This window comes from Cherax quadricarinatus, chromosome 26 (assembly GCF_038502225.1).
Source record: "Cherax quadricarinatus isolate ZL_2023a chromosome 26, ASM3850222v1, whole genome shotgun sequence".
NCBI lineage: Eukaryota > Metazoa > Arthropoda > Malacostraca > Decapoda > Parastacidae > Cherax > Cherax quadricarinatus.
The window spans coordinates 33,998,775-34,025,079 of record NC_091317.1 but is presented as its reverse complement, the minus strand read 5'-3'; the positions used below and the strand labels follow the sequence as shown (position 1 = coordinate 34,025,079).

Below are 26,305 nucleotides of genomic sequence, written 5' to 3'. Positions count from 1 at the left end.
ATATCTTACCCTAACTGCCTCCTCTTTTAGTTTATAAACCTTCACCTCTCTCTTCCCTGATGCTTCTATTCTCCTTGTATCCCATCTACCTTTTACTCTCAGTGTAGCTACAACTAGAAAGTGATCTGATATATCTGTGGCCCCTCTATAAACATGTACATCCTGAAGTCTACTCAACAGTCTTTTATCTACCAATACATAATCCAACAAACTACTGTCATTTCGCCCTACATCATATCGTGTATACTTATTTATCCTCTTTTTCTTAAAATATGTATTACCTATAACTAAACCCCTTTCTATACAAAGTTCAATCAAAGGGCTCCCATTATCATTTACACCTGGCACCCCAAACTTACCTACCACACCCTCTCTAAAAGTTTCTCCTACTTTAGCATTCAAGTCCCCTACCACAATTACTCTCTCACTTGGTTCAAAGGCTCCTATACATTCACTTAACATCTCCCAAAATCTCTCTCTCTCCTCTGCATTCCTCTCTTCTCCAGGTGCATACACGCTTATTATGACCCACTTCTCGCATCCAACCTTTACTTTAATCCACATAATTCTTGAATTTACACATTCATATTCTCTTTTCTCCTTCCATAACTGATCATTTAACATTACTGCTACCCCTTCCTTTGCTCTAACTCTCTCAGATACTCCAGATTTAATCCCATTTATTTCCCCCCACTGAAACTCTCCTACCCCCTTCAGCTTTGTTTCATCTAATATGACATAATAAACAATAATAGCATAGAAACATGATATATACTCTAGCATGAATAAAATATGTCATTACATGTATGTGAGGAGTGGTTGTGGTGGTGGTGTTGGGTTCATCAGGGTCACTGACAGCATAAGCCATACATATAGTGGTGGTGGTGACATCAGCAGAGGCCACCACCACTATTCACACTGAAACAGTGTATGTAATTTATAAATAAGAAATGTTTACACTTATCTTGGAGGAGATGCTGGCATTGGTGTAGGGTGGTGGAAGATACGCAGGCAGCGTATGTTGTCATTGGCCCTATATGCCTCCAACAACATTGAGGAGTTAGTTTCATACCATCCTTTTTCTATCGCTTAATCGCTTAACTTACTTGCTACATTGTTAATGCAAAGCTTTATCGCTGGCTGGTGCTATAGCCTTTATCGACTCCTGCTGCTTTAGTATCGTACATATTGTAGAATCACTGAAGAGGCACATTCTCCCCCCTCACTCAGCTCTTTACCAAAGGGTTGGCACTAGGAACTTTCTTTGGGCCCATGGTGGCTTATTTCGCAGTCACAGTCAATAAACAAGCCCAGAAATTCCGATAAGATAAGGCTAAAGAGGTTTTTGTGGCATTTATGGATTTGGAAAAGGCGTACGACAGGGTGGATAGGGGGACAATGTGGCAGATGTTGCAGATATATGGTAGAGGTAGGTAGGTTACTGAAAGCGGTGAAGAGTTTTTACGAGGATAGTGAGGCTCAGGTTAGAGTATGTAGGAAAGAGAGAGATTATTTCCCGGTAAAAGTAGGCCTTAGACAAGGATATGTGATGTCACTGTGGTTGTTTAATATATTTATAGATGGGGTTGTAAGAGAAGTGAATGTGGGGGTCTTGGCAAGAGGTGTGGAGTTAAAAGATAAAGAATCAAACACAAAGTGGGAAATGTCACAGTTGCTTTTTGCTAATGACACTGTGCTTCTGGGAGATTCTGAAGAGAAGTTGCAGAGGTTGGTGGATGAATTTGGTAGGGTATGTAAAAGAAGAAAATTAAAAGTGAATATAGGAAAGAGTAAGGTTATGAGGATAAAAAGATTAGGTGACAAAAGATTGGATATCAGATTGGAGGGAGAGAGTATGGAGGAGGTGAATATATTCAGATATTTGGGAGTGGATGTGTCAGCAGATGGGTCTATGAAGGTGAATCATAGAATTGATGAGGGGGAAAAGGGTGAGTGGTGCACTTAGGAGTCTGTGGAAACAAAGAACTTTGTCCATTGAAGCAAGAGGGGAATGTATGAGTGCATAGTTATACCAACACTCTTATATGGGTGTGAAGCATGGGTGGTGAATATTGCAACAGGGACAAGGCTGGAGGCAGTGGAGATGTCACGTCTGAGGGCAATGTGTGGTGTGAACATAATGCAGAGAATTCGTAGTTTGGAAGTTAGGAGGAGGTGCGGGATTGCCAAAACTGTTGTCCCGAGGGCTGAGTAAGGGTTGTTGAGGTGGTTTGGACATGTAGAGAGAATGGAACAAAGCAGAATGACTTTGAGAGTTTATAAATCTGTAGTGGAGGGAAGGCAGGGTAGGGGTCAGCCTAGGAAAGGTTGGAGGGAGGGGGTAAAGGAGGTCTTGTGTGAGGGGCTTGGACTTCCAGCAAGCATGCGTGAGCATGTTTGATAGGAGTGAATGGAGACAAATGGTTTTTAATACTTGACGTGCTGTTGGAGTGTGAGCAAAGTAACATTTATGAAGGGATTCTGGGAAACCGGCAGGCCGGACTTGAGTCCTGGAGATGGGAAGTACAGTGTCTGCACTCTGAAGGAGGGGTGTTAATATTTCAGTTTTATAAACTGTAGTGTAAAGCACCCCTCTGGCAAGACAGTGCTGGAGTGAATGATAAAAGTTTATCTTTTTCGGGCCACCCTGCCTTGGTGGGAATCGGCCGATGTGTTAATAATAAATAAAAAAAAGTTCCGTAATGTTTTGGATGAATGCTCACTCAACCAGTGACAAAGCCAGACTGATGGCATCCCCGGGTGGGCGGATGTGTCTGATATGTGTGATTTTCGGATCGATGTCCGACATCTGGAACAAAATTTCGCCCAAAAAAGTGTTCTAAATCCGAAATGTCCGATATCGGGTATGTACGAAAACCAGAGTTCCACTGTACAGGGATTTTTATGTACTTTTTATTTGTTATTGAATGACACTTTCTAAGACCTTTTTGCTTCTATGATTTTTGCCTTATCTTTCATAATTCTTTTTTATGAATTTTTGTAAGTACAATTATCATACATTGAAAACCAATTTTTCCCAAGCCTAGAACTACATTGCTTCATATCTCAACTTTTCACTCCCCTTGGAGAGGAGTTAGGGGTATCTGATTGGCTACTTGAAGACATTGGTTAGAAACATTATCAGTAACTTTGTGTGTCCTGATTGGGTTTTGGAATCTTCCAAATGTAGGGCCTTTACTGGGCCTTGGAACTTTAGAGGGCTAAGTTAAACACAACAATAGTTAAAATTAGAATGCAATATTTAAAACAAAAACACAATAATATTTAAAAGATACAATAAATATATTTTGTTTAATAGTAGAACACTGAACACAAATATTTGAACGCTAGAACACAATATTTGGGTTAGTGTCATCATCACTGATCAAAGACTAATTAGACAAAATATGTGACACAGGTATGGAAGTAATTATCCATATACCTTGATCTCTCTCACATTTGCCCAAATAGAGTACAGGTTGACCATCACTAATCTGGCATCATTGGGACCTGTAGGGTGCAGGATTACAGAGTGGTTAGGTTACAATACACTTAACCCAATGGCGATATTTATGCATGGGTGATTTCACCCACTGTACCGCCCTATTTTTGGCCCATTCCATTGTTCCAGTCTACCAAACTCATAGATATTTCACTAGTATTTCTTCTGTTCTTTTGACTGAGTACAAGAAACTGCCCATTTACCTATTTCAGTTACCCAATAAAGTGGTCAGCAATTGGTAATTTGGCCAATTTCACACAAATTTTAAGAGATGCCAATTTCAAAATAGGTTCCAGAATAAACAGTGCAGACATTCCTGGCACTAAAATAACATTTTCTCTGTTCATTAGCCATGTCTCCAGCCCCCCTTATATTATGCTTGCTTTCCATTTTGAATTTTTATTCACACAAAAAATAGATTATTTCCTGTTATGCAGACTACTTCATTATTGTAATAATTGTATAAGTAATGTCAGCCCATTCGTGACCACATATTAGACCAGCCAATTGGACACATATTGGACGGTGATGTCATTTGTTTACTCCTGAGCACTTGCGAAAATCAGACATTTCTGCTACTTTGAGCTCAATTTCAAGGTACTTTCTGTTGTGAAACCAATCAAAATCATATCTACTTCTGTAGTATATCTTCCATTCTATCAAATGAGACCATAAAAACAAGAATGCAACCATAAAAACCCTACGAAAATACACTGAAAAATCTCTGTTGTACACCAAAAACACGGTCGCAGTTTTTTCTCATTATGCAATGCATGCTGCAGGATTTTTTTATAGTGCACACTTACCACACAGACCTATTCTCTCACATGTAAGCCCAAATTTACTGGTCACAGCTTATCTGCGTGAGCTGAGCTCTTGGTGACTGACAGTGGCTTCACAACCACCTTATCTTTTATGGACAATGTACGGTATATGTGTTTTACACAGCGAGAAGCATTTCTTTTATTTGTTGGAACCATGGCTATGGCTACAAGTGAGCAGGTCATAGCAATAAATGGAGAAAAAAGAAATTGGAATGATTTATGCAGCAAGTAGCACCACCAAACAGTGTCGGAAGGTTGGTGTGGCAACCCCGGAAATTTGAAATTATGCTAGCCGAAATTGGTGCGAGATTATTGATTGCTGGATTAATGATGGCCGACCTGTATAAGGATTTCTTTTGCCTGTATTTTATACTGTTTGTTTCTAAGTGATTTCTCACTAATCATTAAATTTATAAACTACAACATAATTATTCTTCAGTGCTAGAGCAGCATAATCTTAAAAGCTGGAAGATTCTTTATACGACATAGGTGAAGATACGTGTGGATGGAGATAAATGGTATAAAATACCATCACGAAAAAAATAGACACAGATGCAGTATAATGCAATTCTTTATTGACTACGTTTCACCCACACAGTTTGTGACATGGCAAAGCCCACTTTGTGGGCAAAACATAGTCAAGGATCACATTATACTTCATTTGTGTCTATTTTTCCATACACGTGAATGCTTGAATTAGAGCATCATAAATAATGAGTGATAAAAAGTGAATTTTTTTAATTTTCTTGCCAAGCATTACAAAGACTAACATTTTGTGATGTTAGCCAATACTAGTACATTTATTTTTTTATGTATGTTTTGCTCAAGCAAGGAGCTTTAATTCAGTAGTGTTGATTTCATGAATTTAATGGTTACTGTAAATTTCAGCAAGATGTCGGCTCCAAGTCCTAATCCTGGGAGCGCAGCATCCCCAATGGGTCCACCCCAGCAGTCCCTTTCTCCGATGCCTCCACCTCAGGCTACCTCCCCAGCTGTAGGGCCACCTCAGGCTCCATCACCAATGGGTCCTCCTCAAACGCCGTCACCTATGGGTCCACCGGTAATGTCGCCGGGTCCTGGTGTTCCGCCTGCACAGCAAGGCCCACCAGGTGGCCCCGGCATGTCACCTCAGGGTGGTCCTAGTCCTCATCATTCTTACCCACAAGGTCCACAAGGCACTCAAGGTTGGCCACAGACCCCTGGCTCATACCCCAACAGCTATCCCCCACAGCCACAGCCACAAGGACCATCATTGGGTCCAAGTAGCCATCATCCATCTCAGGGTCCTTCTGGGGGCCCTCCAGGAGGGGGACTACCTCCTTCAAGTGGTGGCGGACCAAATGGGCCAAGTCCAAGTGGTGGTAGCTTCCAACAGGAAAACCTTAATGCACTGCAAAAAGCAATTAACACAATGGAAGATAAAGGCTTACAAAATGATCCACGTTATACTGATCTAGTTAACATGAGGGCAAAATATGGTAATATGAATATGGGACCACCACCTCCAGGAAGTGGTTCTACAAGTGGGGGTAGTGGTCCACCAGGGCCTCCAGGTGGTCCTGGTTATGGCCCTCCAGGGGCAACAGGGCAAGACGCACAAAGGGCAGGCTTGCTAAATCCTTCACAGATGCATCAATTAAGAGCACAGATAATGGCCTATCGTTGTATTGCCCGTAATCAACCAGTCCCTAGTCATGTTTCTGCTCTGGCTCAAGGTCGTCGGTCAGAACAGGACCCAACTCGGCCACCTGGACCTGGTCTTCCTGGATCACAGGGTCCCCCAGCAGGTCCCCCAACTGGACCCCCTACTGGCCCTCCAGCAGGTCCCCCTACTGGCCCTCCCACTGGGCCCCCAACTGGACCTCCCACTGGTCTTCCTAGCACTCAAGGTCCACCGGGTACACCAGGACCTCCTGGACCACCCAGTATGCCATATGCAAGACACCCTGGTAAATATACAAAATTTTGTTGTGCATGTCATCATTGTGTAAAAGAGAAAAATGATGTAGTACTGTATGACTGTTGTAGGATAGCTTTTAAAGTGGTAAACTGTGCTTCAGGAATACCTCAGTTAATTTGAGACAGTATAGTCCCTTAGTAGTCACTTTTATTCATATATTAAGATTATGGTTTTTGTATTAAAATGGAAGTAATTGTTTATCTTCAGTTAATATTTTTTTTTATTAGCACCAGCCATCTCCCACCGAGGTAGGGTGGCCTGAAAAAGAAGAAACACTTTCACCATCATTCACTCTTATCACTGTCTTGCCAGAGTTATGCCAATACTACGGTTAAGATGCCCCTCCAAACTGCAAATATCCCCACCCCTCCTTCAGAGTGCAGGTACAGTGGACCCCCGGTTAACGAACTTTTTTCATTCCAGTAGTATGTTCAGGTGCCAGTACTGACCGAATTTTTTCCCATAAGGAATATTGTGAAGTAGATTAGTCAATTTCAGACCCCCAAACATACACGTACAAACGCACTTACATAAATACACTTACATAATTGGTCGCATTTGTAGGTGATCGTTATGCGGGGGTCCACTGTACTGTACTTCCCACCTCCAGGACTCAAGTCCAGCAGCAAGTAGGCTGCCAGTAGCAACAGCCTGGTTGACCAGTCAAGCACCAGGCTGTGGGTCTAGGAATGTTCTTGAAACCCTTCAAAGGTAAATTAAAGGTTTATCAAAGTAGTGCCATTTTAACTGTGATGTTAGCATACTTCTGCAAAGACATTGACGATAAAATATAGTGAATATGTTCTCTTCTTTGAGATACCCTGCCTTAGTGGTACACAACCATTGTATCTCACCATGTACCCTGCCTTAGTGGTACACAACCATTGTATCTCACCATGTACCCTGCCTTAGTGGTACACAACCATTGTATCTCACCATGTACCCTGCCTTAGTGGTACACAACTGTTGTATCTCACCATGTACCCTGCCTTAGTGGTACACAATCTTTGTATCTCACCATGAGGGAGCAATTCTGGAAGTATATCAAACTATTATGTTGGTTCCTGGATGCCTGGATAACTTGCAAGTATGGGAAGTTAAAGGTTTAGCTGGTATGAAGGTATTCTGGTTTTATGTAATATTGCTTATAAGTGTAGATATTTAACTTCTGATATCTGTGCCATTCTTTGATAATTAGTTTAGTATCAGTTCATTTCAGGAACTATTTGTCAGTATCTTAATGTATAACACATACATCTTAATGTATAACACATACATCTTAATGTATAACACATATATCTTAATGTATAACACATACATATTAATGTATAACACACACATATTAATGTATAATACACACATCTTAATGTATAACGCACTTTCTTCTCATTCAACACACCGGTGGCATCCCATCAAGGCAGGGTGGCCTAAAAAGAAAAACAAAAGTTTCTCTTTTACTTTAGTAAAATATTCAGGAGAAGGGGTTATTAGCCCCTTGCTCCCGGCATTTTAGTCGCCTTTTACAACACGCATGGCTTAGAGAGAAAGAATTCTGTTCCACTTTTCTGTGGAGATAAGAGGAAATGAACAAGAACAAAAACTCGTAACAAAATAGAAGAAAACCCAGGGGGGTGTATATATATGCATGTACATGTATGTGTAGTGTGACCTAAGTATAAGTAGAAGTAGCAAGACATACCTGCAACCTTGCATGTTTATGAGACAGAAAAAAACACCAGCAATCCTACCATCATGCAAAACAGTTACAGGCTTATGTTTCACACTCATTTGGTAGGATAGTAGTATCTCTGGGTGGTTGCTCTCTACCAACCTACTACCTACCTATATAACACACATCTTAATATATAACGCATACATTTTAAAGTATAATACACATATCTTAATGTATAACATACACAACTTAATGTGTAACTCATCAAGTGTTTGTATTATTTGTTCTGCATGCATACTGGCATTCTTTGATCCACGTGACAGTGCCCTATGAAGTTTTCCCTGTGTAACATTTGTCACATTCATTACAGGGAATAATGTGGGTTGTTTTTTCTGCACCATGATGGCTGTGTTTCTAGTAAGGTCCTTGATGGTATTAGAAGGAATGACTGTGATGGTGTTCCTTATGGACAGCATGGTGGCAAGGTTGCTGGTAATATACTGTAGGTGGGAAAAATGATTCACCTGTCAGTTTACTTCTTTGTTTAATGTGTTATCATAAGTTTTTAGTGCTCTTTTCTTGCAGTCATGTGTAAAGCAAGATGGGAAGTGGGCCTTGGAGAAGATATCTTTAATGTTATCACATTTTTCTATGCTCTCTCTCATGTGGATGAAGCATTGTTCTGAAATATATTATATCCACATCTAAATGTCATTTATTCCACTTTATCAATATTTACATGCTATTCCTGTTCCGTGTACAATTGTTTACTAACAGCATCTTACTCCTTCATTTATTTAAAATATAGCACATTTTATATTGTAACTGTAAATGTCTGAGTTTCATTATTTTTATGTTACAACTTTAAAACAGATATGATTTCACTAGGACCAATGCCAGCAGTGCGTCCCCCATACAATGGAACAGGTCCATCACAGACCCCTCCTCCACTTTCTGGTGTCATGAGTTCTCAGCCAGTAGCAACTGGACCTGTACCAGGCACTACCCCAAGGCCTCAGGTGATGTATATTGTTTGTATAACATGTTAAATTCACATTTGTGCCTGAAGGAGTTCTCTTATTAGGAATGTAAGACACACACACAACAGCAAGGCATTATTAATAGATGGTATTTCATCCTAAATAGGGATTTTTTGAAAAAAATGGGGATTGTCTTCAGCAGTTCAACATAAAAGAGAGAGTAGGAAGAAACACGAAAGATAGTTGTTTTGACATGTCATTAATGTAAAATTGTGCTAATTCAATTAATAAATACACAGCAGGTGCCTACACCAAATGTTGGAACAACCCCTGTGCCTACTGCTGGTGGTAAAACAAGTCGCGTTACTCCAATTACTAAGCCCACTGGGGTAGATCCCTTGGTACTTCTGCAGGAAAGAGAAAACAGGTAAATCCTTTTATTTACCCTCTTAGGTAAAATGATCTTTTTATGGAAGCTATAAATAAATTTCCTCATTTACTTGTGTGAATTTTCAGTTACTGGTATCTATACAGTACATGAAAAGCATGAGTGTGCAGCTTATATTTAAAATTTACCACATTTTTAAGATTTGTAAATAAATAATACAGAATCATAACTTGATTTTTTTGTTAAGAGGTCATGGTGCCATGTTGTTATAAGCCACACACCTATTACTCATCTCTTGGTGCTCCTCTTCACTCTGTAAGGTCTTGAAGAATTTAATAATCCTTGGTTGGCTACTGTTAAATCATGAATATATGAAAGATCTTCCCTGTATAGGAAAGCGCTCTTCCTTTTATAACTGTTGATCAGTCGTTATTTTGAAAGTGATGTTTTCCAGTCAGTGAATGGGGCTTTGGTTTTTATGTGCCTCAAGAGGCTTACCCTTTATTCAGAAAACACTTATCTGTTATCCTGTTTCAAATCTTACATTCCTTTCTAAATTGATTGAATGTGCTATTCTTGATAAATTTTCTTTTTGGGAGCAGAGAAATGGTTTAGCATGTGTTCAGTCTATGTATAGACCATTTCATTCAACTGAGATGGCTTTATACAAAGTTTATAATAGTTTAGGATATGCACTGCTGCTAATTTTATTGAACCTTGTTACTGCATTTGATACCATTGATCATGGATTACTGATAAGTGACCTTTTCATTTGTGGTCTTAACCTGTAAACGGTCCAAGCAGATCTACGTTCACATGTGTAGTGCTACAAAAGTAGATCTACTTTTTTTTTACATATTTTCAAATATAACAAAAAAAAAGTAGATCAAAGTTTTTTTTACACATTTTCAAATGTAAAAAAAACAAAAAGAAGATCTACTTTTTTTACATACTTTCAAATGTTGAAAAAACGTATATATACGTTTGGACTGTTTACGGGTTAAGGATAATGGAGCTTCCAAAATCCTAGCTTTCTTGGTCATTCATATCAAGTGGTAGTCAATGATTCTGCACCTGTGATTTTACCTTTGCCTTTGGCATTACTTAGGACTCTGTTCCTGGACTGTTATTATTTACTGTTAGTGGATGTTGTTGTTGGATGCCCATGGGGTTGATTATCATTTGATGCTGATACATATATACAAGGTATGATATAGCACATAATGAAAGTAGTTTGTTAGATTATGTATTGGTGGATAAAAGGTTGATGGGTAGGCTTCAGGATGTACATGTTTATAGAGGGGCAACTGATATATCGGATCATTATTTAGTTGTAGCTACAGTTAGAGTAAGAAGTAGATGGGACGAAAGGAAAATGGAAACAACGAGTAAGAGAGAGGTGAAAGTGTATAAACTAAGGGAGGAGGAAGTTAGTGTAAGGTATAAGCAGCTATTGGCAGAAAGGAGGGCTAGTGCAAGTATGAGTAGTGGAGGGGTTGAAGAGGGTTGGAATAGTTTTAAAAATGCAGTATTAGAAGGTGGGGCAGAAGTTTGTGGCTATAGGAGGCTGGGGGCAGGAGGAAAGGAAGTGATTGGTGGAATGATGAAATAAAGGGTGTGATAATAGAAAAAGAGGTAGCTTATGAGAGGTTTTTACAAAGCAGAAGTGTTATAAGAAGAGCAGAGTATACGGAGAGTAAAAGAAAGGTGAAGAGAATGGTGAGAGAGTGCAAAAGGAGAGCAGATGATAGTGGGAGAGGCACTGTTAAGAAATTTTAATGAAAATAGGAAAAAATTTTGGAGTGAATTAAACAAGTTAAGAAAGCCTAGGGAATGAATGGATTTGTCAGTTAAAAGCAGAGTAGAGGAGTTAGTAGATGGGGAGATAGAGGTATTGGGTAGATGGCAGGAATATTTTGAGGAACTTTTAAATGTTGACGAAGAAAGGGAGGCGGTCATTTCATGCACTGGCTAGGGAGGCATAACATCTTTTAGGAGTGAACAAGAGCAGGAGGTGAGTGAGACATTACGTTGAATGAAAGGGGGTAATGCAGCACGGACTGACAGGATCATGACAGAAATGTTGAAAGCAAGGGGAGGGGATATAGTGTTAGAGTGGTTGGTATTTTTGTTTAATAAATATATGGAAGAGGGGAAGGTACCTAGGGATTGGCAGAGAGCATGTATAGTTCTTTTATATAAAGAGAAGGGAGACAAAAGAGATTGTAAAAATTATAGGGGAATAAGTTTACCGAGTATACCTGGAAAAGTGTACGGTAGGGTTATTATTGAAAGAATTAGAGGTAAGACAGAGTAGGATTGCGGATGAGCAAGGAGGCTTTAGAGTTGGTAGGGGATGTGTAGATCAAGTGTTTACATTGAAGCATACATGTGAACTGTATTTAGATAAAGGTAGGGAAGTTTTCATTGTATTTATGGATTTAGAAAAGGCATATGATAGAGTGGATAAGGGAGCAATGTGGCAGATGTTGCAAGTATATGGAATAGGTAGTAAGTTACTAAATGCTGTAAAGAGTTTTTATGAGGATAGTGAGGCTCAGGTTAGGGTGTGTAGAAGAGATGGAGACTACTTCCCGGTAAAAGTAGGTCTTAGACAGGGATGTGTAATGTCACCATGGTTGTTTAATATATTTATAGATGGGGTTGTAAAAGAAGTAAATGCTAGGGTGTTGGGGAGAGGGGTAGGATTAAATTATGGGGAATCAAATACAAAATGGGAGTTGGCACAGTTACTTTTTGCAGATGATATTGTACTTATGGGTGATTCTAATGAAAAGTTTCAAAGGTTAGTGGGCGAGTTTGGGAGTGTGTGTAAAGGTAGAAAGTTGAAAGTAAACATAGATAAGAGTAAGGTGATGAGGGTATCAAATGATTTAGATAAAGAATAATTGGATATCACATTGTAGAGGAGGAGTGTGGAAGAAGTGAATGTTTTCAGATATTTGAGAGTTGACTTGTCAGCGGATGGGTTTATGAAGGATGAGGTTAACCCTTTCAGGGTTGACAGGCCATCTCCCAGACTTGTTCTCAGAGTCGACAAATTTTCAAAAAAAAAAAAAAAAAAAAATTTTTTTCTTATGAAAAGGTAGAGAATCTTTCCCCGATCATAATGACATCAAAAGTATGAAATTTGATGGAAAACGTACGGAATTATGCTCTCGCGAATTTAGCGGTCTCGACGATGTTTACGCATCGGCAATTTTGCCCACTTTGAGCCTTATTTTTGGCCAATTCCAGTGTACTAGTCGACAAAAATCATAACTGTTTCGCTAGAACTCCATTTTTTCTATTGAATGAGTACAAGAAACCACCCATTTACCGATTTCAACTATCCAATAAAGTGGTCAGAATTTAGCAATTTTGCCAATTTCACACAAATTTCAGAAAATGCCAATTTCAAAATAGGGTCCAGAATAAACAAGAAAGACACTCCTGGCAATAAAATAACATTTCCTCTGTTCATTAGTCACATCCCCACGCCCCTCTTACATTCTTTTGCTTTCCACTTTGAATTTTTATTCTCACAAAAAATAGAAGATTTACTGTTATGCAGACTACTGCATTAGTGTAGAAATGGTATAAATAATATCAGCACACTTGTGAAAGAATATTAGACTCACCAGTTGACGTGTATTGGACGCGTAGCATGATTTGTTTACTTTTGAACTTTGGCAAAAATTGAAGATTTCTGCTACTTTGAGCTCAATTGCAAGGTACTTTTCATTGTAAAACCAATCAAAATCGTCTCAATTTCTGTAATATGTCTTCCATTCTATAAAATGAGACCAGGAAAACTAGAATACCATCATAAATACCATACGAAAATACAGTGCAAAGTCGCTGTTTTAAACCAAAAACAGTGTCAAAGTTTTTTTTTTTTCCTCATTATGCACTATATGCTGCAGGATTTTTTTTATACTACGCACACTGACCACATAGACCCATTCTTTCATATGTAGGCCTACCAGCTTTCTCTTACTAGATTTGAGGGCGCTAGAATTTAGGCGTACTAGTACGTCAAAAACCCTGGTGCATAAGCCGTACTAGTACGTCAGAAACCCTGAAAGGGTTAACCACAGAATTGATGAGGGAAAAAAGGCGAGTGGTGCATTGAGGTATATGTGGAGACAAAAAATGTTATCATTGCAGGCAAAGAAGGCAATGTATGAAAGTATAGTGATACCAACACTCACATGGGTGTGAAGCTTGGGTTGTGAATGCTGCAGTGAGGAGGCAGATGGAGGCAGTGGAGATGCCCTCTCTAAGGGCAATGTATGGTGTAAATATTATGCAGAGAATTCGATGTGTGAAAATTAGACGGTGTGGAGTTAATAAAAGTATTAGTCAGCGGGTTGAAGAGGGGTTGTTGAGGTGGTTTGGTCATTTAGAGAGAATGGGTCAAAGTAGAATGACATGGAGAGTGTATAAATGTGTAGGGGAAGGAAGGTGGGGTAGGGGTCATCCTTGAAAAGGTTGGAGGGAGGGGGTAAAGGAGGTTTTGTGGGTGAGGGGCTTGGACTTCCAACAAGCATGCGTGAGCGTGTTAGATAGGAGTGAATGGAGACAAATGGGTTTTGGGACCTGACAAGCTGTTGGAATGTGAGCAGGGTAATATTTAGTGAAGGGATTCAGGGAAACTGGTTACATATTTTTATATAGCCGGACTTGAGTTCTGGAAATGGAAAGTACAATGCCTGCACTTTAAAAGAGGGGTTTGGGATATTGGCAGTTTGGAGGGATGTGTAATAGGATGGTATATATATAATTGGGGGCCTGATATTATATTCTATATGGAGTTCATTGTATTATTTTAGGTCACTTTTTATATTGTATCTTTATATATGCTTCTAAACTGTTGTATCTGGGTGCCTCTGCAAAAACAGTGATTATGTATGAGTGAGGTGAAAGTGTTGAATGATGATGAAAGTATTTTCATTTTGGGGATTTTCTTTCTTTTTGGGTCACCCTGCCTAGGTGCGAGACAACCGACTTGTTGAAGAAAAAAAAAAAATCTACATCTGGGGTTTGAAAGTCAAAGATGCAAAACTGTTTTAGGTCTCTTTTGCTGGTTGTTCAGACTTGGATGACTAATAGAAAATTAGCACTCAATGAAGGTAAGGCAGAGATTTTAATTATCAGGGAAAATCTCAGCAGAATACAAATTGGACATTTTAGTATTTTTGATTGATTGAGGCATTGTTAGTTTACAGCTTGTGGGATCAATGAAAGTTATGGGTGTGTACATGGATTCTTCATTATCATTTGTTGAGTGAGCATATCAACCCAATACATGGGTAAGTGTTGCAGTTTCCATATACTTACTCTCTTTACAGTCAGACAGTATCTTGATATGCTCAGTGTCTTGGTCCTTATCCATGAGTGTGTTTCCTTTCGAATTGAATTTTGCAATTGTTTGTGGGTCTGCCTAATTATTTGCTTAAAAGACTTTGGTCTATAATGAAGCGTTCAGCTAGACTGGTATTTTTACTCCCACCTGGAGTTCCCACATGTTCCTACTTGTATCAGTTACATTGGCTCCCTGTCATGGCAAAGAACTGAATTTTAACTGTTTATCAACATGTAAAGCTATTAAGTTTAAAGAGACCAAGCCTTTTACTGATGTCACATCTTTTACATCAAGCTTTGGAATGTTTCTGGGAATTGCAGAAAGAGTCTTGTCTCACATAGCTCCGAGACTGTGTAACAGGTTTCCTGTGTCTGATAGTCAGGAATCTGTTCATGCTTTGAAGTCTAAGTTGAAAGCAGCTCAGTTTTCCAGAAATTATAATCCTGATGATCATATTATCACTCTTGAATGCAAAATTTAGCATTTCTTTTTTTTTTTAACTTTGTTCTGTTTATACACAACCCACACATAGGAGAATTAAACGTTTGACATTTTGGGCCAACTTGGACAATTGCCTAGTCACACGTAACTTTCATTTTATATGCAGTTTATTTTTACAGTATATTGTTCCAGTAATGGTATTGTGCAAACCATACCCCGGCCGGGATTGAACCCGCGGTCAGAGAGTCTCAAAACTCCAGCCCGTCGCGTTAGCCACTAGACCAGCTAGCCACAATAAGATTCGTCCAACTAGGTATATTTCTACACCATAGGAAGGTTAGCACAGGCACCACTGTGACCACAAATGCAAGTTTTTAGTGGCTAACACGACTGGCTGGAGTTTTGAGACTCTCTGACCGCGGGTTCAATCCCGGCCGGGGTATGGTTTGTTTGCAATCGTGTCATTACGATTTCGTGAGTCATGTTGATGGCAGTGAAGGGACTTGAGCTAGAGTTCGTCACGGCCACGCTAGCTGGAGATTCGTCTGTAAAAACATGCATTTGTGGTCACAGTGGTGCCTGTGCTAACCTTCCTCTGGTGTAGAAATATACCTAGTTGGACGAATCTTATTGTGGGTAGCTGGTCTAGTGGCTAACGCGACGGGCTGGAGTTTTGAGACTCTCTGACCGCGGGTTCAATCCCAGCCGGGGTATGGTTTGTTTGCAATCGTGTCATTACGATTTCGTGAGTCAATGGTATTGTGCCTTTTTATTCCTTGTTGTATTTTTGGTTTGATATGCAAGCACTTGTGAATTTCTCAAAAGAACACGTGCTCATGAATTATAAAATACCAAATTACAGTATTATAATTTTTTTAACACCAGCTGCCTCCTACATAGGCAGGGTTACCCAAAAAAAGAATTATTATTTTTATTATTGTATTATCATTATTATTACTATTGTTTGTAAAATTATTACAATTTTTTACAAGGATAGTGAAGTTCAGGTTAGAGTATGTAGGAGAGTAGATTATTTCCCAGTAAAAGCAGGCCTCAAACAGGGATGTGTGATGTCACTGTGACTGTTCAGTACATTTCAAGATGGGGTTGTAAGAGAAGCGAGTGCTCGGGTGTTGGCGAATGGTGTGGGATTAAGAGATAAAGACTCTAACATAGAGTGGAAGTTGCTACAGTTGCTTTTTACTGATGACAATGTGCTTCTTGGAGATTCTAAAGAAAAGTTGCAGAGGCTGGTGGATGAGTTTCGAAGGGTATGTAAAAAATGGAATTCAAAGTGCACATTGGAAAGAGTAAGGTGATGAGAATAAAAAAATTTAGGTCATGAAAGATTGGATATCAGATTGTAGGGAGGAAGTATGGAGGAAGTGAATGTATTCAGATATTTGGGAGTGGACTTGTGAGCAGATGAGCGTGTTAGATAGGAGTGGAGACAAATAGTTTTTATGACTTGACATGCTGTTGGAGTATGAGTAGATTAACATTTTGTAAAGGGATTCAGGGAAACTGGTTAGCCAGACTTGAGTTCCGGAGGTGGGAAGTACAGTGCCTGTGCTCTGAAGAAGGGATGGAGATATGCTAGTTATGGAACTGGAGTGTAGGCATGCCTCTGGAAAGACACTGATGGAGTGAGTGATGATGAAAGTGTTTCTTCTTTTTCAGGTCACCCTGTCTTGGTGGTAAGTGGGCCAATGTGTTAATAAAAAAATAATTATTATTGTTATTTTTGTTTTTACTGTATTATTATTATTTTAACACACTGGCTGTCTTCCACTGAAAAAAGGAACACTTTCACCATCATTCACACTATCCCTCTTGCCAGAGGGGCACAGATGCGATAGTTCAGATGCCCCTCCAAACTGCAAATGTCCCCACCCCTAATTCAGAGTGTAGGCACTGCACTTCCCAACTCCAGGACTCAAATATGGCTAACCAGTTTCCCTGAATCCCTTCACAAAGTGTTACTTTGCTCATACTCCAACAGCTTGTCAAGTCCCAAAAACCATTTGCCTCCACTCCTATCTAATATATGTGTCTGCTGGATGTCCAAGCCCCTCACATATGAAACCTCCTTTATCCTCTACCCTCCAGCCTTTCCTAGGGTGACCCCTTCCCTGCCTTCCTTCCACTATAGATGTATACATGTGTGTCCTCCAAGTCATCATATTTTTCCCATCCTCTCTAAAAGTTTAGACTACCTCAACAGTCACTCCTCAGCCCTCTGGCTAATACTTTTAGTAACCTGCACCACTTCCTTATCTCCTAGCTAAGAATTCTCTGCATAATTTTGCACCACACATTGCCCCCACTTATTTTTAGTAACTCAAAGAGCAGGAGGGGTTACTAGCCCCCTTTCATCTAGCATTTTATTTGCCTTATATGACACTCATGGCTTATTGAGGAAAGATTTTTTTATTTCACTTTGCCATGTATATGAAAAGAAGTAAATAAGAACAAGATATGTTAAGAAAATAGAAGAAAACTCAGATGGGTGTGTATTCATATATGTGTACATGCATATGTAGTGTGACTTAAGTAGAAGTAGCACATTGTACCTGTTATCTTGCATGCTTATGGGACAGAAAGAAAAGCCACCAGTATTCCTACTGGTGTGTACAGCAACTATAGGTTTCCATTTCACACACATTTGGCAAAATGGTAGCACTTTCCTTGGTGGTTGATGTCTACAACCCTATTATTTATTATTATTATTATTTTATTTTTATTTTTTATCAACACGTTAGCCGTCTCCCACTGAGCCAGGGCGACACAAAAAAGAAACACATTCACCATCATTCAACACCTTCACCATCATTCACATTATTATTATTATTTTTTTTTTTTAACAAGTCGACCGTCTCCCACCGAGGCAGGGTGACCCAAAAAAAAGAAAGAAATTTCCTAAAAAGAAAATACTTTCATCATCATTCAACTCTCACCTCACTCGCACATTATCACTGTTTTAGCAGAGGTGCCCAGAATACAACAGTTTAGAAGTACATATGTATAAAGATACACAATATACCCCTCCAAACTGCCAATATCCCGAACCCCTCATTTAGAGTGCAGACATTGTACTTCCCATTTCCAGGACTCAAGTCCGGCTATATAAAAATAATTGGTTTCCCTGAATCCCTTCACTAAATATTACCCTGCTCTCACACCAACAGATCGTCAGGTCCCAAATACCATTCGTCTCCATTCACTCCTATCGAACACGCTCACGCACGCCTGCTGGAAGTCTAAGCCCCTCGCCCACAAAACCTCCCTTACCCCTTCCAACCTTTTTGAGGATGACCCCTACCCCGCCTTCCTTCCCCTACACATTTATACGCTCTCCATGTCATTCTACTTTGATCCATTCTCTCTAAATGACCAAACCACCTCAACAATCCCTCTTCGGCCCTCTGACTAATACTTTTATTAACTCCACACCTTCTCCTAATTTCCACACTCCGAATTTTCTGCATAATACACCACACATTGCCCTTAGACAGGACATCTCCACTGCCTCCAACCGCCTCCTCGCTGCTGCATTTACAACCCAAGCTTCACAAGCTTCACACCCATATAAGAGTGTTGGTACTACTATACTTTCATACATTCCCTTCTTTGCCTCCATAGATAACGTTTTTTGTCTCCACATACACCTCAACACACCACTCACCCTTTTTCCATCATCAATTCTATGATTAACTTCATCCTTCATAAATCCATCCGCCGACACGTCAACTCCCAAGTATCTGAAAACATTCACTTCTTCCATACTCCTCCTCCCCAATTTGATATCCAATTTTCTCTATCTAAATCATTTGATACCCTCATCACCTTACTCTTTTCTATATTCACTTTCAACTTTCTACCTTTACACACTCTCCCAAACTCGTCCACTAACCTTCGCAATTTTTCTTTAGAATCTCCCATAAGCACAGTATCATCAGCAAAAAGCAACTGTGTCACTTCCCATTTTGTATTTGATTTCCCATAATTTAATCCCACCCCTCTCCCAAACACCCTAGCATTTACTTCTTTTACAACCCCATCTATAAATATATTAAACAACAAAAAAAGGCACAATACCATGACTGGAACGATACACAAATAACCCGCACATAAAAGAGAGAAGCTTACGACGACGTTTCGGTCTGACTTGGACCATTTACAAAGTCACACAGTGTGACTTTGTAAATTGTCCAAGTCGGACCGAAACGTCATCGTAAGCTTCTCTCTTTTATGTGCGGGTTATTTGTGTATATTAAACAACCATGGTGACATTACGCATCCCTGTCTAAGACCTACTTTTACTGGGAAATAGTCTCCCTCTCTTCTACACACCCTAACCTGAGCCTCGCTATCCTCATAAAAACTCTTTACAGCATTTAGTAACTTACCACCTATTCCATACACTTGCAACATCTGCCACATTGCTCCCCTATCCACTCTATCATTTTTTTTTTTATTATCACACTGGCCGATTCCCACCAAGGCAGGGTGGCCCGAAAAAGAAAAACTTTCACCATCATTCACTCCATCACTGTCTTGCCAGAAGGGTGCTTTACATTACAGTTTTTAAACTGCAACATTAACACCCCTCCGTCAGAGTGCAGTCACTGTACTTCCCATCTCCAGGACTCAAGTCCGGCCCGCCGGTTTCCCTGAACCCCTTCATAAATGTTACTTTGCTCACACTCCAACAGCACGTCAAGTATTAAAAACCATTTGTCTCCATTCACTCCTATCAAGCACGCTCACGCATGCCTGCTGGAAGTCCAAGCCCCTCGCACACAAAACCTCCATTACCCCCTCCCTCCAACCTTTCCTAGGCCGACCCCTACCTCGCCTTCCTTCCACTACAGACTGATACACTCTTGAAGTCATTCTGTTTCGCTCCATTCTCTCTACATGTCCGAACCACCTCAACAACCCTTCCTCAGCCCTGTGGACAACGGTTTTAGTAATCCCGCACCTCCTCCTAACTTCCAAACTACGAATTCTCTGCATTATATTCACACCACACATTGCCCTCAGACATGACATCTCCACTGCCTCCAGCCTTCTCCTCGCTGCAACATTCATCACCCATGCTTCACACCCATATAAGAGCATTGGTAAAACTATACTCTCATACATTCCCCTCTTTGCCTCCAAGGACAAAGTTCTTTGTCTCCACAGACTCCTAAGTGCACCACTCACCCTTTTCTCCCTCATCAATTCTATGATTCACCTCATCTTTCATAGACCCATCCGCTGACACATCCACTCCCAAATATCTGAATACATTCACCTCCTCCATACTCTCTCCCTCCAATCTGATATCCAATCTTTCATCACCTAATCGTTTTGTTATCCTCATAACCTTACTCTTTCCTGTATTCACTTTTAATTTTCTTCTTTTGCATACCCTACCAAATTCATCCACCAATCTCTGCAACTTCTCTTCAGAATCTCCGAATAGCAGTGTCATCAGCAAAGAGCAACTGTGACAACTCCCACTTTATGTGTGATTCTTTATCTTTTAACTCCACGCCTCTTGCCAAGACCCTCGCATTTACTTCTCTTACAACCCCATCTATAAATATATTAAACAACCATGGTGACATCACACATCCTTGTCTAAGGCCTACTTTTACTGTGAAATAATTTCCCTCTTTCCTACATACTCTAACTTGAGCCTCACTATCCTCGTAAAAACTCTTCACTGTTTTCAGCAACCTACCTCCTATACGTATACATACACCTGGAGTTTTACCTGGAGAGAGTTCCGGGGGTCAACGCCCCCGCGGCCCGGTCTGTGACCAGGCCTCCTGCAACATCTGCCACATTGCCCCCCTATCCACCCTGTCATGTGCCTTTTCTAAATCCATAAATGCTACAAAGACCTCTTTAGCCTTATCTAAATACTGTTCACTTATATGTTTCACTGTAAACACCTGGTCCACACACCCCCTACCTTTCCTAAAGCCTCCTTGTTCATCTGCTATCCTATTCTTCGTCTTACTCTTAATTCTTTCAATAATAACTCTACCAAACACTTTACCAGGTATACTCAACAGACTTATCCCCTATAATTTTTGCATTCTCTTTTGTCCCCTTTGCCTTTATACAAAGAAACTATGCATGCTCTCTGCCAATCCCTAGGTACCTTACCCTCATCCATACATTTATTAAATAATTGCACCAACCACTCCAAAACTATATCCCCACCTGCTTTTAACATTTCTATCTTTATCCCATCAATCCCGGCTGCCTTACCCCCTTTCATTTTACCTACTGCCTCACGAACTTCCCCCACACTCAGAACTGGCTCTTCCTCACTCCTACAAGATGTTATTCCTCCTTGCCCTATACACGAAATCACAGCTTCCCTATCTTCATCATCATTTAACAATTCCTCAAAATATTCCCTCCATCTTCCCAATACCTCTAACCCTCCATTTAATAACTCTCCTCTCCTATTTTTAACTGACAAATCCATTTGTTCTCTAGGCTTCCTTAACTTGTTAATCTCACTCCAAAACTTTTTCTTATTTTCAACAAAATTTGTTGATAACATCTCACCCACTCTCTCATTTGCTCTCTTTTTACATTGCTTCACCACTCTCTTAACCTCTCTCTTTGCTAACTTTTTCTCCCTTACTACTCTCTTTACATCATCATTCCACCAATCGCTCCTCTTTCCTCCCACACCCACTTTCCTGTAACCACAAACTTCTGCTGAACACTCTAACATTACATTTTTAAACCTACCCCATACCTCTTCGACCCCATTGCCTATGCTCTCATTAGTCCATCTATCCTCCAATAGCTGTTTATATCTTACCCTAACTGCCTCCTCTTTTAGTTTATAAACTTTCACCTCTCTCTTCCCTGATGCTTCTATTCTCCTTGTATCCCATCTACCTTTTACTCTCAGTGTAGCTACAACTAGAAAGTGATCTGATATATCTGTGGCCCCTCTATAAACATGTACATCCTGAAGTCTACTCAACAGTCTTTTATCTTCCAATACATAATCCAACAAACTACTGTCATTTTGCCCTACATATCTTGTATACTTATTTATCCTCTTTTTCTTAAAATATGTATTACCTATAACTAAACCCCTTTCTATTCAAAGTTCAATCAAAGGGCTCCCATTATCATTTACACCTGGCACCCCAAACTTACCTACCACACCCTCTCTAAAAGTTTCTCCTACTTTAGCATTCAGGTCCCCTACCACAATTACTCTCTCACTTGGTTCAAAGGCTCCTATACATTCACTTAACATCTCCCAAAATCTCTCTGTCTTCTCTACATTCCTCTCTTCTCCAGGTTCATACACACTTATTATGACCCACTTTTCACATCCAACCTTTACTTTAATCCACATAATTCTTGAATTTACACATTCATATTCTCTTTTCTCCTTCCATAACTGATCCTTCAACATTACTGCTACCCCTTCCTTTGCTCTAACTCTCTCAGATACTCCAGATTTAATCCCATTTATTCCCCCCACTGAAACTCCCCTACCCCATTCAGCTTTGTTTCGCTTAGGGCCAGGACATCCAACTTCTTTTCATTCATAATATCAGCAATCATCTGTTTCTTGTCATCCACACTACATCCACGCACATTCAAGCATCCCAGTTTTATAAAGTTTTTCTTCTTCTCTTTTTTAGTAAGTGTTTACAGAAGAAGGGGTTACTAGCTCATTGCTCCCGGCATTTTAGTCGCCTCATACGACATGCATAGCTTACGGAGGAAAGATTCTTTTCCACTTCCCCATGGACAATAGGAGAAATAAAGAAGAACAAGTGCTATTTAGAAAAAGGAGACAAACCCAGATTTTTTTTTTATTATTATCACACCGGCCGATTCCCACCAAGGCAGGGTGGCCCGAAAAAGAAAAACTTTCACCATCATTCACTCCATCACTGTCTTGCCAGAAGGGTGCTTTACACTACAGTTTTTAAACTGCAACATTAACACCCCTCCTTCAGAGTGCAGGCACTGTACTTCCCATCTCCAGGACTCAAGTCCGGCCTGCCGGTTTCCCTGAATCCCTTCATAAATGTTACTTTGCTCACACTCCAACAGCACGTCAAGTATTAAAAACCATTTGTCTCCATTCACTCCTATCAAACACGCTCACGCATGCCTGCTGGAAGTCCAAGCCCCTCGCACACAAAACCTCCTTTACCCCCTCCCTCCAACCCTTCCTAGGCCGACCCCTACCCCGCCTTCCTTCCACTACAGACTGATACACTCTTGAAGTCATTCTGTTTCGCTCCATTCTCTCTACATGTCCGAACCACCTCAACAACCCTTCCTCAGCCCTCTGGACAACAGTTTTGGTAATCCCGCACCTCCTCCTAACTTCCAAACTACGAATTCTCTGCATTATATTCACACCACACATTGCCCTCAGACATGACATCTCCACTGCCTCCAGCCTTCTCCTCGCTGCAACATTCATCACCCACGCTTCACACCCATATAAGAGCGTTGGTAAAACTATACTCTCATACATTCCCCTCTTTGCCTCCAAGGACAAAGTTCTTTGTCTCCACAGACTCCTAAGTGCACCACTCACTCTTTTTCCCTCATCAATTCTATGATTCACCTCATCTTTCATAGACCCATCCGCTGACACGTCCACTCCCAAATATCTGAATACGTTCACCTCCTCCATACTCTCTCCCTCCAATCTGATATTCAATCTTTCATCACCTAATCTTTTTGTTATCCTCATAACCTTACTCTTTCCTGTATTCACCTTTAATTTTCTTCTTTTGCACACCCTACCAAATTCATCCACCAATCTCTGCAACTTCTCTTCAGAATCTCCCAAGAGCACAGTGTCATCAGCAAAGAGCAGCTGTGACAACTCCCACTTTGTGTGTGATTCTTTATCTTTTAACTCCACGCCTCTTGCCAAGACCCTCGCATTTACTTCTCTTACAACCCCATCTATAAATATATTAAACAACCACGGTGACATCACACATCCTTGTCTAAGGCCTACTTTTACTGGGAAAAAATTTCCCTCTTTCCTACATACTCTAACTTGAGCCTCACTATCCTCATAAAAACTCTTCACTGCTTTCAGTAACCTACCTCCTACACCATACACTTGCAACATCTGCCACATTGCCCCCCTATCCACCCTGTCATACGCCTTTTCCAAATCCATAAATGCCACAAAGACCTCTTTAGCCTTATCTAAATACTGTTCACTTATATGTTTCACTGTAAACACCTGGTCCACACACCCCCTACCTTTCCTAAAGCCTCCTTGTTCATCTGCTATCCTATTCTCCGTCTTACTCTTAATTCTTTCAATTATAACTCTACCATACACTTTACCAGGTACACTCAACAGACTTATCCCCCTATAATTTTTGCACTCTCTTTTATCCCCTTTGCCTTTATACAAAGGAACTATGCATGCTCTCTGCCAATCCCTAGGTACCTTACCCTCTTCCATACATTTATTAAATAATTGCACCAACCACTCCAAAACTATATCCCCACCTACTTTTAACATTTCTATCTTTATCCCATCAATCCCGGGTGCCTTACCCCCTTTCATTTTACCTACTGCCTCACGAACTTCCCCCACACTCACAACTGGCTCTTCCTCACTCCTACAAGATGTTATTCCTCCTTGCCCTATACACGAAATCACAGCTTCCCTATCTTCATCAACATTTAACAATTCCTCAAAATATTCCTTCCATCTTCCCAATACCTCTAACTCTCCATTTAATAACTCTCCTCTCCTATTTTTAACTGACAAATCCATTTGTTCTCTAGGCTTTCTTAACTTGTTAATCTCACTCCAAAACTTTTTCTTATTTTCAACAAAATTTGTTGATAACATCTCACCCACTCTCTCATTTGCTCTCTTTTTACATTGCTTCACCACTCTCTTAACTTCTCTCTTTTTCTCCATATACTCTTCCCTCCTTGCATCACTTCTACTTTGTAAAAACTTCTCATATGCTAACTTTTTCTCCCTTACTACTCTCTTTACATCATCATTCCACCAATCGCTCCTCTTCCCTCCTGCACCCACTTTCCTGTAACCACAAACTTCTGCTGAACACTCTAACACTACATTTTTAAACCTACCCCATACCTCTTCGACCCCATTGCCTATGCTCTCATTAGCCCATCTATCCTCCAATAGCTGTTTATATCTTACCCTAACTGCCTCCTCTTTTAGTTTATAAACCTTCACCTCTCTCTTCCCTGATGCTTCTATTCTCCTTGTATCCCATCTACCTTTTACTCTCAGTGTAGCTACAACTAGAAAGTGATCTGATATATCTGTGGCCCCTCTATAAACATGTACATCCTGAAGTCTACTCAACAGTCTTTTATCTACCAATACATAATCCAACAAACTACTGTCATTTCGCCCTACATCATATCGTGTATACTTATTTATCCTCTTTTTCTTAAAATATGTATTACCTATAACTAAACCCCTTTCTATACAAAGTTCAATCAAAGGGCTCCCATTATCATTTACACCTGGCACCCCAAACTTACCTACCACACCCTCTCTAAAAGTTTCTCCTACTTTAGCATTCAGATCCCCCACCACAATTACTCTCTCACTTGGTTCAAAGGCTCCTATACATTCACTTAACATCTCCCAAAATCTCTCTCTCTCCTCTGCATTCCTCTCTTCTCCAGGTGCATACACGCTTATTATGACCCACTTCTCGCATCCAACCTTTACTTTAATCCACATAATTCTTGAATTTACACATTCATATTCTCTTTTCTCCTTCCATAACTGATCATTTAACATTACTGCTACCCCTTCCTTTGCTCTAACTCTCTCAGATACTCCAGATTTAATCCCATTTATTTCCCCCCACTGAAACTCTCCTACCCCCTTCAGCTTTGTTTCGCTTAGGGCCAGGACATCCAACTTCTTTTCATTCATAACATCAGCAATCATCTGTTTCTTGTCATCCGCACTGCATCCACGCACATTTAAGCAACCCAGTTTTATAAAGTTTTTCTTCTTCTCTTTTTTAGTAATTGTATACAGGAGAAGGGGTTACTAGCCCATTGCTCCCGGCATTTTAGTCGCCTCATACGACACGCATGAGGCGACTAAAATGCCGGGAGCAATGGGCTAGTAACCCCA

The 26,305-nt window shown here is 40.2% G+C and overlaps 1 protein-coding gene across 8 annotated transcripts in view; it reads left to right on the top strand.

Annotated features, from left to right (window-relative positions):
* Nucleotides 1-26,305, top strand: part of LOC128691724 (ATP-dependent helicase brm) — a 153,088-nt gene that overhangs the window by 13,735 nt on the left and 113,048 nt on the right. For 4 of the 8 annotated variants that reach the window (XM_053780619.2, XM_070088920.1, XM_053780616.2 and 1 more), the window contains exons 2-4: nt 5,215-6,275; nt 8,832-8,977; nt 9,238-9,365. In XM_053780619.2, the coding sequence (XP_053636594.1) occupies nt 5,219-6,275; nt 8,832-8,977; nt 9,238-9,365 (1,331 nt within the window). In that variant the 5' untranslated portion in view covers nt 5,215-5,218. The remainder of the gene's footprint in view (nt 1-5,214; nt 6,276-8,831; nt 8,978-9,237; nt 9,366-26,305) is intronic. The other 4 variants (XM_053780621.2, XM_070088919.1, XM_070088918.1 and 1 more) reach the window with 3 other exon arrangements.